The 15,265-nt window shown below is 38.1% G+C and overlaps 1 protein-coding gene across 1 annotated transcript; it reads right to left on the bottom strand.

Annotated features, from left to right (window-relative positions):
• Positions 1 to 265: 265 nt before the first annotated feature.
• Positions 266 to 14,474, bottom strand: LOC116290323 (polyunsaturated fatty acid 5-lipoxygenase). The gene is made up of 13 exons (XM_031697326.2): positions 14,237 to 14,474; positions 7,197 to 7,355; positions 6,759 to 6,868; positions 6,286 to 6,614; positions 5,630 to 5,774; positions 5,164 to 5,267; positions 4,676 to 4,877; positions 3,657 to 3,855; positions 2,846 to 3,008; positions 2,183 to 2,289; positions 1,792 to 1,894; positions 1,107 to 1,325; positions 266 to 598 (listed from the first exon to the last, which is right to left on the bottom strand). The coding sequence occupies exons 1-13, from the start codon at positions 14,305 to 14,307 to the stop codon at positions 362 to 364; spliced, it is 2,148 nt and encodes a 715-aa protein (XP_031553186.1). The 5' UTR covers positions 14,308 to 14,474; the 3' UTR covers positions 266 to 361.
• Between the last annotated feature and the right edge of the window lie 791 nt (positions 14,475 to 15,265).

Here is a 15,265-nt window from a genome sequence, read left to right as displayed (position 1 = left end):
TCTATAAACTCTCACATACTATATCTCTCTAGCGAGTGGGCTTCCTTTTCCAGCGAAAACCGAGAGTGCTGGTTTTGTTTCTTTGTTCCCAGACTCCGGCTCATTAATAGCTAGAGAAATTAGCTAGAGAAAGCTACAGAGATGCCTGCGAAGGAGGCTAAGGGAACTCCAAGGGGATTATTGTCCTCATTGCTGTTTGGTTGCAAAATGGTAGCATCTTGAAATTCGACGACAAAAATTTCGTGACTACTTTACAGTGTTAATATCAGGTTTGCTTGTTGCTTTTATTTATTCTCACTAGAGTAATTTAACATATTAACTTGCTAGAAGGCTAGACGACGTTTTCAAACTATCGCGAGTTTTAGGTACAAATGCTATTAGGTACCCACCCCGGGGTGAGGAAAGGATAGGTCAGATGTCCCCCCTGGAACCTTCTTTCGTTCCTTTGATCCAGGAGGGGCTTGACAAGGTTGTTTAGACGCTTGAAATGCTTCTGTACGATCTGCCCGCCTCGTTCTTGGTCGCTCAACTGTGCTCCATAATCAAGAAGGTCATCGAGGTGAAGCGATCCTAGGCTCATAGCAACACCAGCTTGGATCTAAAACAATCAATATCATTAGTTGATTCATTGTGAAGCCAAGACAAGGGTAGCACAGCGTAGTATGTCGTCTCTCTCTCACCTCTGGAGTCTCGCGTTTGATTCATGGACTCGGGCAGAGTAAGTGTTTGTTAGGTTTTCCTTGATTCGAGGGATTTTTTCCCGGGGTTCTTAATTTTTCCTCTCTCTGCAAAACCAAACACGCTAAATTCCAATCCGATCTGTGAGTTAGCCGTGCTCTAGAAACTATTTAATTTTTTTCACCGCTACACTTATTGTTACAGGGATCCCTTCCGAAAACAACAACAACAAAGTAACAAAACAAAACAAACAACAAAAGGGGACTGGTAAATCGAAATAAAGGGCTATGGTTTGTCTCAAGAACTTTATACCATACCATAGAAAAATTCATTGCGTCACGCGAAGAGGTCGAATACCTATGGTTATCCCACAACTTTTCTGTGTTCTGATTGGCTACATTCCATGGTGCATGAAACAATATACTTACAGCTGAAATGTTGCCATTGGGAAGTCTGTACAAATCAAAGGTGTCATCTGGAACTCTTGGGTCGTCGTATATCTTGGATGGCATCATGGGAGTGAAGGCTCCGTATGCTGCTATTGGGTAGTTAACGGCGGTGTGTTGAGCACTTGACGTCCAAATAAGCCGTGTGATGATGTTTGTTAAAAGAGAGATGCTTGAGATTCGGGATGGAAAGCCACGGAGCTGCAAGATGAAAAATGAATTAGTGATGGAATATCGATGGCAATGACAATGGTGATGGTTATCATTTTGACTGATGATGATGAAGATTAATCATGATGCTGTTGATAACGATTACGAAGATAATCTGCCTAATACTGATAATGCTGATAACGATAATGATGATGATGGTGATGATCATGGTAATGATTTTGATAACGATGAGTGTGGTGGTGGTGATGGTGATGGTGATGCGGTGAGGAATGATTTTGATGGTGGTGTTGGCGATAGTGATGATTTTGATGATGATAATGATAATGATGATGGTAATGGGAATGGGAGTAAAAAGATGGTGATGATGATGATGACGGATAAAGAAGGTACTGATTATGACTATTATCATGATGGAACCGATGGCAATCTATTTCTATAATCATAGTGATGTTCATATATCCCTTGACCGGTGTAAGTTACATCACTTATTTCCAACCTTTCCTTTCCCTCCATCTTCTCCTTTTCCATCTACAGACATTTCATTGGCAAGAGCCTGAAGTTCATTATCCTTCTTCACATCAGCATCATTCCCGTAGTATCTGTTAAAATAATCAGTATCCTTATTCTTCAAGACGCGACTATACTAAACATATATTTGATTTGCAAGGCAAAACTCCATTTTCAAGCTCCTTGTTGCTCAGGGTTAGCCTATATTTTGCGTAAATACATTCACGTCGTGTTCCAGTTAAAGATCGTAATTTCAAAGTGATTGTATAGTATAAATGAGTCTGTAATCAAAGAACACAATGGTATTGTACCAATTCAAAAAGGCTGATTTAAGAATTGTTAATTGAGGTTGTCATTCAAGAACAAAGAAATCCACTTACTGTTCGACATATTCCTGGACAAAACTCTGGATGGACCGATAGAGAACCGAGCCATCATCGCGGTAAGGAAAATACGGAAGCTTTCTTTTATCATCCAAGCCTCTCATCTGTTCATGCAAAGTTGGAACAAAAACTTGTTAAGATGCCACGCAATTGCATATTTTTATTTTAACTCTTTTTTAAAGCATAATTTTCATTAATTGTATTCAACTACGGAAGATTGCGCATGCGCCAAGAATGGATTATGCCAGAGCCCTCGGTTTTCGTCGCAAGCCATAAAACTACTATAAACAAAAGGTTATGGTTATGATAAGTACAGATCGAGAACCCGTTGAACCAATAGACCTCTTCGGCTTGGGGTAATGTTTTCCCATTTCAGACCACGTGTTATTCCCCTTGATAATAAGATTCTTTGTTTGAGCTGTATCCATATTCATGTGCCTTCTCATGTGCAACCGAGCGCAAACCTTAAACAAAGAAATGATACTCTAGGGAATGACTTATGATTTGAAATGGGAAAACATTACGTCAGAGCCGAAGAGGTCTATTATTTCGCGGTACGTCACTATCCAATGAAAATGCTAAAAACACGAAGCCATTAGGGATATAAAACAGCATACATCATGATATCTCAATTAAGGCCATTTTTCCTATTTGTCTTACCTTTATATTAGCCTGGAAATCAGTGTCTGCCCAAGACATAGTGTGAAAAGCTTTGACCAGTAGCTGAACAGATCCTACATTACCAATAGCAAACAACTGATGCATGTAAGCTTTGTCGTCGACGAGTTTTGGGAATCCTATTTTGTTTGTAGGAAGAAGACCCCTAATAGTTAAGAAACAATAATTAGACTTTTATAAAATATTTAGGTCCAAAAAAAAAAGTTTAACGTTTTTAATGTAAGAAAATTTAGTTACAAAGGAGGCAATAGAGGTTTTGAAACATCACTTGACGGCAGCCATGCTAGTTGGCAAGAAAAATACAATAGCTTTACATGTGGAAGAATTCAATTTCCGAGAGCAAAGGGATTTTATATTGTTCTGCCATCTAACCAAGGCCGTTTTTTTATTTATTTAAACATATTTTATCGAAACATTAACCCCAAGAGCGTAACGCTCATCGAGGGGGTCGATGTCTTCATTATATTACAAATATATAGTTATAGTTATGTGGACGAAAGAAAATATATACATACAGGAACAACAAATATATATAAAGAAACGAGGAGGTTGTTTCAGAGCTCAATCTGTGAGTTAGCTATGCCCTGACTTAGATCAGCCCAGGGGTTGTTTCAGAGCTCAATCTGTTGTTTCAGGGTTTAATTTGTTAGTCAGGCGTGCATCAGTCCTGCAGATGTTGTTTCATGGTATCTATCAGAATTTGAAGGTCAACTTCTTTTCTCAATGCTGAGGTACTGAATCCGTATGGAGCCTGAAATTTCATTATATTTCATTATATTAGTTTAAGGTTCACCTGCAGTGGAACTTCATAATCTGGTGAATGGGATGAAGGTAGGATAGATGTCTGTGAATGGTTGTACAAAATGGCTCCATCATCAAGTGTGTTTTAAGTAAATGTTCCACCATCTCGACATAAGCAAAGTCAGTCACATGGAAAGATTCCTTAGCCAGCAACCAGAGATCGCCATCTTCTGGGGTAAGCACGGGGGATTCTGAAAGAATCATGTCAAGTTATCAGACTTTTTGCAAAGGTTACTTTAATAGAGATTAGTATACAATGGTGTTACTAAAGACCCCAGGTTATAATGTGCAAGTGTTGAACGCAATATGCTACGCGGTACGAAAATGCACTGTATGTCCACGTCCTAATTGGCGCTGAATTAGCTTTAGTCAGTGAAATTTAGTTTTTGAGAATACCGCAGGCCAAAATAGCCCTTGACAGACACAAATGAGAGTTTCATGCGCGCTCATGTGTCATACGAGAACTGAGCAAAGGCATTGAAGACGTATCAGGGGAGGTACAGGAGAACAGGTAATCCCTCTAAAATCTCCTTGTGTGCAGTATAAGGCTTTTTTTGCAAAAATGCACTGTTTGTCTCAACAAGATTTGCACCATCAAGTGAAGGCAGCCATTACAGGAAGCACAACAATAGAGTTTACTAGTTTTTCCTCTGGAAAACTGAATTCTTTCTCATATGTAAACCGGATTAGAACGGCTGCAATAGTCCCTACCACAGTTCCCTGCGCCACCTTGAAAGGTAGCCGTGCCTTTACATCGAAGCGAGACGAACGGTGAGCTTGCAATAATAGAGACCTTTTTTAACACATCGGACAATTATTCGTATGTTTCTATCATAGCGTGCTCACCGTTAGTCTCGCTACGATGCAAATTTATGGCGGACGGTTACCTTTCAAGATGACACTGGAAACTGTGAAAGGGGCTATTTTTCTTGCCTCCTGTCATGGCTGCAATCAAAGCCTTTATTGATTTGTATTTACCATTTTTTAAATCTTGAAAATACAATACCGTACCTGGTTTGCTGTCCATCTGGATGGCTGCTGGGACCAGCTCAGCTGTCTGCCCGTCAGCACTTGGTCTTGATACGAAAACCGCAATGGGTGACATTGATTTCCACATCTTGCGCGAAGGATTACCCTCAGTTATGTCGGGTACATTGACGATGTTGTCAAACAAAGGAAAATGACAAACGAATACCGACCCATCGCTAATTATCTGTGTGAGAGAAATTTTTAATTTTTCAGCTGCAAAACTACGACCGTTAAATGGGGCATTTGCATGATGGCGACATTTGACTACCGCTACCATAATGTTTGGCGAATTTTCTTTCTTAATTAAATGTGTAGTTGGTGCTAATTAAACGGACAAAAGAAAGTGCGCAAGGGAGTATGGTAGTAGAGGTCAATGACACCAGCATGCAAACGTCCAATTTAATAGCAAGGGAACGTACAGCATTACTAGGATCAACTAGAGTAGATTCTATAACCATTTTTGTCTTTACCATTTGTAGAGGAAGGGTTCGACCGAATGCTCTCTGAATCACGTGTTCCCAGTGAGTGTTCATATTCAAACGACGACTGAGGGATGACCACGTTACACCTTGACCTACAAGAAGAACACGTCTTACTTAATATAGGTCGAGGTCCGTTTTCAAGACCGAGGGCACAGTTTTTCCCTATCTGGACCGACTATGGGACGCCGGTAAATAACTTTTTTCCCGTATTTTTTCTTTACTCGTTTTTGTAATCGTTTTGTTTTGTTGTTTAGCGGCAAAGGATTCCGGACCGCGAACGCGGGCAGATACTGACAAAATACCGCCCGCTCAAACAGCCAATCAGAACGCACGATTTTTTAGAACATCGGACCGGAAAAAAATAAGTTATGTTAATCTGATGTTAATATGTTCAATTTATGACCCCTAGGTAGGGATGAAGTGAACTGACGGCGTAAATAGGTATTTAATGTACCTTGATGTAAAGAGACCTTTTGGATGCACATGGGGTTGAGACCAGCAAGACGCAGTTCAGCAAAGACTCTGTCTTCTTTCCATGTGTTGCTATTCACAACACTTTTGAATGGCAGGGTGTCAAACGGGAAACGAAAGAGCTTGCTCTAAAATTAGATATAAGAATAAAAGAGATAGAGCAAGAGTGCGAGAGGACAGAGAATTGAACAATAGCTGGGTACATGAAATAAAGATGAATGAAATGGGATTACATGGGGTGGAATGGGTTAGTACGAGATCGATTGCATGGGATGAAATACAATGGACTACTTCGAAGATACGGCGGCCATCTTGCCAAAACAAAGATGACGGGAAATATATATAGTTTCGTGTGTTTGTCCTTCTTTTACGGGTGAAGGTGATCGATGTGCAGTCCTAAGCCATCTTTTGTCGTATTCTCTTTTGTGATGAGCTGTTAATATTAATCAACTTCATTACTGTAACAAAGCTATATTTGTCCCCTGGACCCCCATAATGCCTTGCGATCCAAGATGGCCGCTCTATCGTCAAAGTATTAGATCAGACGGGATAGAATAGAATGCGATAAGATAAAATAAAATAGTTGGATGGATGTATCCATAGTTACAACACAAGAATACAGAATATGAGACACCTTACCGTATTCTTCATCTGGTTAATGAAGAAATGATACACCTCTTCGTAATCTTTTATCGAGTTGAATTCCTTTTTGTGGGTTAATGGGAAGCTCTCAATCAACTTTCTGTTCTTCTGCAACATGTGGATATACATTTTCATCCAGGTCTTGGTAAAGGAGTCATTCCGGTAAAGGTTAAATAATGTCATCGCATCGATGTCAGAAAGGGCGAAGGGAAACCCTTCTTTTTCACCAAGTTTGTAGATCTGTTGGACTTTCTTGAGATCATCGACGCGTTTAGTTTTACAGTGTGGTCTTGAGTTTTGGGAGATTTGGACTTCACATGGGATTTCTAGAACAAAAAAGAGTCGACGTTCGATCAACGAGTGAGCCAGTACTAAATAATCCCTCTCTCCCTTCTCCGCGCTCCCCACCTTTCTCTCTCCTTCTCTCTGTTCCGCCTCTCCTCCCTATAATTTAACACATCATGTTGTACCTTCTAGACAGCCCACACCGTCTTGGTAGCCACGCCATCCAGGACAGCAGTGGAAAGAAATGTAATGGAAGTCCCTTCGAAATGGATACCAGTAAACCTTTGTCTCGTAACTATGACAAAGAAGAAGTCATGTTTTAGAGGGAGGTCAATGACAGAAAAGTACACGTATATATAAAATATACAAAAATATACGTATATAACTCTTGTGGCCTGTCGGAATTCAGCTCAATTTGGAGGACATAACTGAATATGTTTCCAATTCTCAGGAGATTGAAATTCTTTTGTTTTGTCCTCCAAATTTAGCTGCTTTGACGTCACATGAAAGGGCTTTATAAGAATGAGAGTGGACCTGAATTAGATTGGATGAACGTATATAGCAATAAGAATGGACCTGAATTAGATTGGATGAACGTATAGGAATAGTAATTACATTCATACCTTACTTCGGTGCATAAGAGGTCTGCATATCCAGGTATTCCACAATTTTTACTTTTTCTCATTCTAAAAGTGGTAATATTTCGTCGTAACACAAACTTAGTTTTCGTCTTGTCAAAAGCACAGACATTTATTCCCTTCTCTGGTGCTGGGGTTATAGAACTAAACAAAAAACAAACAAAAAAAAAAAAAAAAAAACAAAGTGAAAACATTAAGCTAAAAATAAAGCCGTCTGAACCAAATGGACAATTCGAAGGCATTTAAAAAACATGAATTATTTATAAGGGATGAAGATTTTGTTGTTATCGGACATAATCCAAACACAAAGCTCGGCAAGGACTATGCGGTTCTGAACGTCATATTTGGCCATTTTCAGATAAAACGCATGGACGTTACACCATGATTTTCATCGATTTTGGCCCACTTTCACATCTTTTAAAAATATATCCATTATTTATGAAACATGCATAATAGGTCATTTTTGGCCATTTTCAGGCAAAATTCATGGACTATAGCATATGCTTTTGATCGATTTTGGACCATTTTCAAAACTTTAAAAAAAATATGTATTATTAATGAGTGATAAAAAATAGATCATTTTTGACCATTATCAGGCAAAAAGCATGGACTATAGCCCATGGTTTTCATCGATTTTGGACCATTTTCAAACTTTAAAAAAAAAATATGTATTATTAATGAGTGATGAAAAATAGATCATTTTTGACCATTTTCAGGCAAAAAGCATGGACTGTAACCCATGGTTTTCATCGATTTTGTGCCATTTTCACACCTTTTAAAAAAATAAGTATTATTTATGAGTGATAAAAAATAGATCATTTTTGACCATTTTCAGGCAAAAAGCATGGACTATAGCCCATGGTTTTGATCGATTTTGGGCCATTTTCACATCTTTTCAAAAAATATGCATTATTTATGAAGGCTACAAAATAGGTCATTTTTGGCCATTTTCAGGCAAAAAGCATGGACTATAGCCCATGGTTTTGATCGATTTTGGGCCATTTTCACACCTTTTGAAAAAATATGCATTATTTATGAAGGCTACAAAATAGGTCATTTTTGGCCATTTTCAGGCAAAAAGCATGGACTATAGCCCATGGACTATAGATCTCAGAATGGTAGAAACGGAGGAGGCGTATGTATTTACATGAGAAACAACCTGAGTTATCAAAGACGCGACGACTTTGATGATGGGATCTTAGAACTCATCACTATAGAAATCTTTAAGCCACGATCAAAATCATTCTTAGTTAGTACTTGGTATCGCCCTCCCAACTCACCCCTCGAGTTATTCACGACATTTGAAAAGCTCATAGATAGCATTGATAAGACAAATCTCGATTATTATTTGTTAGGTGATATAAATTGCGATCTCTTAGAACTAACGAGAACGAACCTAGCTTCATCTAATTTAATTGATATTTTGGATATCTATGGGCTTTATCAGCTATTAAATGAGCCAACACGTGTAACGCATAACACTAAATCATTAATTGACTTATGTGTGACAAACACTCCCGACAAAATTAGTAAGTCAGGTGTGTATCATCTTGGCATCAGTGATCACTCTTTAGTATTCATGACGAGAAAAATTCATTACGAGCCGTCAAAGGCTCGCAAAATTGAGGTACGTAACTTCAGAAATTTCGATCAAGACAAATTTTTGAGTGATCTCAAACAACTGCCATGGTCAGACATCAAGTCTTACGATGATCCGAATGATATGTGGATTCGCTGGAAAACCTTGCTAACCGAGTGTATTGATTCCCACCTGCCTGTTCGCCACAAGCGTGTGGGAAGGAAAAACTCACCATGGATCACAACGGAGCTAATACAGAAAATGCGGTCACGTGACCAATTGAAAAGGAAAGCAATTTCCACTGACAGTGACTTATTTTGGAAAAAATACAAAGAATCGAGAAACAGGATTAATAACGAAATTAGATTAGCGAAGAAAAAATACTTTACGGAAAATTTAGCACTAAATAAATCTGATCCTCGGAAAACATGGCACCTCCTTAATGATCTAAGTGCTCGAAAGGCTAGCAAATTTTCCGGCGTTTCCGAAATTAAAGTTGCCAATAAATCAGTAACCTCACCAAGTGAGATGGCCGAGATTTTCAATGAACATTTCACAAGTATAGGCCAGACTCTAGCCAATAAATTACCTCCATCTGACATTAAATTTGAATCATTTCTGAAACCTACAACTGGTAAAACTTTCGCTATCCAACCTCCAAGTGAGCAAACTGTTTGCGACTTGTTAGGAAGTATAAAGGAAAAGAAAGCTGCAGGCTTAGATAACATACCCAACAAATTGCTAAAAATGTCCGCCTCTATAGTGGGACCATCTCTCACTGTGATTTTTCGACAATCTATTAAAATGGGCATTTTTCCTAGGGAGTGGAAAATAGCGAAAGTAACGCCTATATTTAAAAAAGGGGAGAAAACTGACCTAAACAATTATCGCCCAATCTCGGTCATTCCCACTGCTTCAAAGATATTTGAGAAGATCGTTTATGATCAACTATACGATTATTTGAATGAAAACCAGTTATTGACGGAATGCCAGTCAGGCTTTCGCTCCCTGCACAGCACTGTCACCGCGTTGCTCGAAGCAACGAACGAATGGTCAGTTAATATAGACAAGGGACTACTTAACGGAGTAATCTTCATAGACCTCCAAAAAGCCTTCGACACCATAGATCATGAAATTCTTTTGTCCAAACTATCGAATTATGGTGTAGATGAAGGCTCACTCAAGTGGTTCCGTTCTTATTTACTGACGAGGTCTCAGCTGTGCAGTGTTAACGGAAGTCTGTCTGAGCCTTGTACTGTGAGCTGCGGTGTACCACAAGGCAGTAATTTAGGCCCACTTTTATTTCTCCTGTATATTAATGACTTACCAAATTGTTTGGCGCAAGCCATAACAAGAATGTTTGCTGATGATACCAGCATCAGCGTTCATGGTAAAAATGTAGGAGACTTGGAACCAAGCATCAACACTGAACTCATTAATATACATCAGTGGTTGTTAGCAAATAAGCTAAGCTTGAATGTAGCGAAAACGGAATTTATGATTATTGGGTCCCGCCAAAAGTTCACAGCGCAATGCGATTCCACTATTAATATTGCGATTAATGGAGCTAGCGTTAAACAAGTTGATCACACCAAATCTTTGGGTGTCACTATCGATAAAAACCTTAATTGGTCAGAACATGTTAACAACATTTCGAAGAAAATCTCTTCAAGTATAGGGGCTCTAAAACGTGTTCGCCCATTTATTTCGACCGATAGTGCCATCCAAATCTACGAAGCCTTAATTCTACCCAAACTGGACTATTGTAGTGCAGTTTGGGATGGATTAAGTGATAAACTATGTGTTCAACTACAAAAGCGTCAAAATCGAGCGGCTAGAGTTATCACAAGATCTAACTATGACATAAGATCTAGCCATCTCCTTGACCAATTAAACTGGGATACACTTGCAGTTCGTCGTAAAAAACAAAAAGCCCTACTAATGTTTAAGACGATGCAGGGACGTACACCAGTTTACTTACAAAACCTTTTCTCCGACTACCATACTAAATACAACCTTCGAAATCATGATCATAAACTGTCAATACCTAAGCCACACACTGAATATCTAAAACGATCATTCAGCTATAGTGGGGCAAAATTGTGGAATGACCTACCGTTAAATATAAAAGAGGTCAAGTCAGTACGAAAATTTAAAACGGAAATTGATAGTTTGTACAGTAAGAAAAGTTGTAACTAAGGGCTCCACGGCAAACATGTAAAACAGTAACTAGCTTTTTAATCGTAAATCTTTACTTTTAAATATTTTTAGGCAATCGACTGATGTTTTTACCGTGGCAAAATAAAGAAGCTTCCTTCCTTCCTTCCTTCCCATGGTTTTGATCGATTTTGGGTCATTTTCACACCTTTTGAAAATATATCCATTATTTATGAGGGATTCAAAATAGGTCATTTTTGACCATTTTCAGGCAAAAAGCATGGACTATAACCCATGGTTTTGATCGATTTTAGACCAATTTGACACCTTTTCAAAAAATATGTATTATTAATGAGTGATAAAAAATAGATCATTTTTGACCATTTTCAGGCAAAAAGCATGGACTATAGCCCATGGCTTTGATCGGTATTGGGCCATTTTCACATCTTTTCAAAAAATATGTATTATTAATGAGTGATAAAAAATAGATCATTTTTGACCATTTTCAGGCAAAAAGCATGGACTATAGCCCATGGTTTTCATCGATTTTGGGCCACTTTCACACCTTTTAAAAAAATAAGTATTATTTATGAGTGATAAAAAATAGATCATTTTCGACCATTTTCAGGCAAAAAGCATGGACTATAGCCCATGGTTTTGATCGATTTTGGGCCATTTTCACACCTTTTGAAAAAATATGCATTATTTATGAAGGCTACAAAATAGGTCATTTTTGGCCATTTTCAGGCAAAAAGCATGGACTATAGTCCATGGTTTTGATCGATTTTGGGTCATTTTCACACCTTTTGAAAATATATCCATTATTTATGAGGGATTCAAAATAGGTCATTTTTGGCCATTTTCAGGCAAAAAGCATGGACTATAACCCATGGTTTTGATCGATTTTAGACCAATTTGACACCTTTTCAAAAAATATGTATTATTAATGAGTGATAAAAAATAGATCATTTTTGACCATTTTCAGGCAAAAAGCATGGACTATAGCCCATGGTTTTCATCGATTTTGGGCCATTTTCACATCTTTTCAAAAAATATGTATTATTAATGAGTGATAAAAAATAGATCATTTTCGACCATTTTCAGGCAAAAAGCATGGACTATAGCCTATGGTTTTGATCGATTTTGGACCATTTTCACACCTTTTAAAAAAATATGCATTATTTATAAAAGATAGACAATAGTTGATTTTTAACCATTTTTATGCAAAAAGCATGGACTATATAGCCCATGGTTTTTATCGATTTTGGGCCATTTTCACACCTTTTAAAAAATATGCATTATTCATGAGGAAGACCAAATACCTCATTTTTGGCCATTTTTTGGGCAAAAAGCATGGACTATAGCACATGGTTTTGATCGATTTTGGGCCATTTTCAGAACTTTTGAAAATATATGCATTATTTATGAGGAATCCAAAATAGGTTTTGATTATGGTTATGCCTATAATGGTGATAGTCATAATGATGATGATAGTAATAATGATAATGATAATATTTTTGACAATGATGATGACGATGAGGTATATGACGTATGACGTTCGGAGGTACGAGGTACGATGTGGCTAGGTACGAGGTGCGTACGGGCGAGGGCGATCGGTACGAGGTGCCGAGGTACGAGGTGCCGAGACGAGGTGCGAGGTACGAGGTGCGAGGTACGAGGTGCGAGGTACGAGGTGCGAGGTACGAGGTGCGAGGTACGAGGTGCGAGGTACGAGGTGCGAGGTACGAGGTGCGAGGTACGAGGTGCGAGGTACGAGGTGCGAGGTACGAGGTGCGAGGTACGAGGTGCGAGGTACGAGGTGCGAGGTACGAGGTGCGAGGTACGAGGTGCGAGGTACGAGGTGCGAGGTACGAGGTGCGAGGTACGAGGTGCGAGGTACGAGGTGCGAGGTACGAGGTGCGAGGTACGAGGTGCGAGGTACGAGGTGCGAGGTACGAGGTGTGAGGTAAGAGGTGTGAGGTACGAGGTGTGAGGTACGAGGTGTGAGGTACGAGGTGTGAGGTATGAGGTGTGAGGTATGAGGTGTGAGGTATGAGGTGTGAGGTATGAGGTGTGAGGTATGAGGTGTGAGGTGTGAGGTGTGAGGGGTGAGGTGTGAGGGGTGAGGTGTGAGGTGTGAGGTGTGAGGTGTGAGGTGTGAGGTGTGAGGTGTGAGGTGTGAGGTATGAGGTATGAGGTATGACGTATGACGTATGAGGTATGACGTATGACGTGTGTTGATGAATGTGTTGATTGGTAATGATGATGTTGATGACGATGAGTTGATGATGATGGTGTTTGACGATGACTGTGATGATGGATGATGATGATGATAATGAATAATAAGAACACTTTATGATGACGAGGATGATGTTGATGATGAGTTATGACAATGGACAATGATGACGATGATGAAAGATGATGATGATGGTAATGAAAGATGACGACGATGGTGATGCTGGATGATGATGACGATGATGATGATGGGTGATAACAATGATGATGACGTATGACGATGATGGTGATGTTGATGATGATGATAGACGATGATAATGAGGATGAAGAAGATGACGATGATTATGATGATAAGGACGATGGTGGTGATGATAACAATAACAGCTTTTTTGAACAAAAATAAACTTTGAGCCTAAAATTGTTTTACAAACTGCTTATTTTGAAAATCATGGAAAATCCTAACACAAACACGATGTGTAGTGGTAACGCGTCGTTATTTTGGCGTAACCGTCTTTACAATTCGTCAGTGATGGCAAATTAAGTTTGTTACAAGTTGAAATCACATTTCAACTTCATGCCAAGAAACTGCCACATAATTACGGACTATATCCCATATTAGATGCTTAATGGTTTTGAGTGTTGTAAAGTTAGGTTCCGCATAGTTTTCTAAATGTATATAAATGTTTTATATAGAAAATGGCCCAGTACTGTAACGGCACCGAAAATAATGAAATAATGGGATTTTTTTTGAAAAGCTTACTTACAATAAATTATACCCAATATAGAAGCAGAAAAAAAATAGGGGAAATAGAAATATTGGAAATAGAACAATGGCATAATCGAGTTAGCGTCAAAATGAGTACTATTTATTCTTAAAAAAAAATATTAACAACTTTTCGCCAAAAGGAATATATAATTAATATATATATTTAAACTTGATTCAATTTTCTCTTTTTTCTTACACTTTCGGCAATTTTTTCTTTTCTTTTCTTTTTGATACGTACACAATTTGCAGCTTAAGCAAATTTTATTTACTGATTGATATTTTTCTTACCTTTCTCCTCCAGCGATAAATGAAATTACGAAGATTGAGAGAAAACTCAAAAACAGCTTCGATCCAGCCATCGAAGCGTCCGACACAGAACTCCACCTCCAACTTCAAATCTGTAACAACTCAAACTAGCCGATATAAATCTTTCTAACTTATCTATATCTCCAAAACAGATAGACAACCCAAGCTTTTACCAGATAAAAGCTACCACCACGAGACGGAAGAAAAGCTGGAAATAAGAGCTACAAGTTGTACTTTTAAACAAATAATTATTACAAATAATTGTAAGACACTCCGGATGTGTGAAAAGCGTTGGCAAACTTTGTTAAGATTGGCGATGATTTTAATTGAAAACTCGTATAATTGGCCATCTAGAAGCGAGCTCGTTAAACAAGGTCAGCAACCTAAGTGAAAAGAATAAATACTAAAACTAAAAAGAATTTTCGTGGATTTTTTTTGAGGTACGAGAAGTATAAATGTAGATTTCATATTTACAGAATTCCCAAAAAGAATCTTTTCTCTACATGAGGTAGCATTTTCACTTTTTTTCTTCTTCTTTTTTTGGCGTCTGTTGTGGTGTTTTGCGTCTAATTGCCTTGCTCAGCATTCTGACGTTAGTAATTATATTTTTCTGTCCAGGCTTTGTTTAACAAAATAACACATAAATCAATCCTTTCCACGCTTTAATTTGGGTAGTCTTCGTTTGACTATAAACTTGTCGTTGTGAAACACCCTATTTTTAAATTAAGAAAAATATTATTAAATAAAATGATTTTTTTAAAATTTAGTATCCGAATGCATCAAACGTCCATGTAGTTTTCAGTTTCCGTAAATTTTCAGTCAGAATTTTCCTCCAAGAACTAGATGCAAATAACGTTAAAAATAAATGATAAGAATGAGAAACAAATATCAAACGAAAAAAGGAAGAGAAAGTTAAAGAAGAGCAAAAACTCCTGTTAGATTAATCAAATAGCGTTTGTAATTCTCAAATTCGATCGAAAAATGGATAAAGAATTCATCAAGTAAATTATC

This window comes from Actinia tenebrosa, unplaced genomic scaffold, assembly GCF_029948245.1.
Source record: "Actinia tenebrosa isolate PJP-AT-01 unplaced genomic scaffold, QUT_ActTen_1.0 PGA_scaffold1__47_contigs__length_23844297, whole genome shotgun sequence".
Lineage (NCBI taxonomy): Eukaryota > Metazoa > Cnidaria > Anthozoa > Actiniaria > Actiniidae > Actinia > Actinia tenebrosa.
This window is presented reverse-complemented; position numbering and strand designations above follow the sequence as displayed.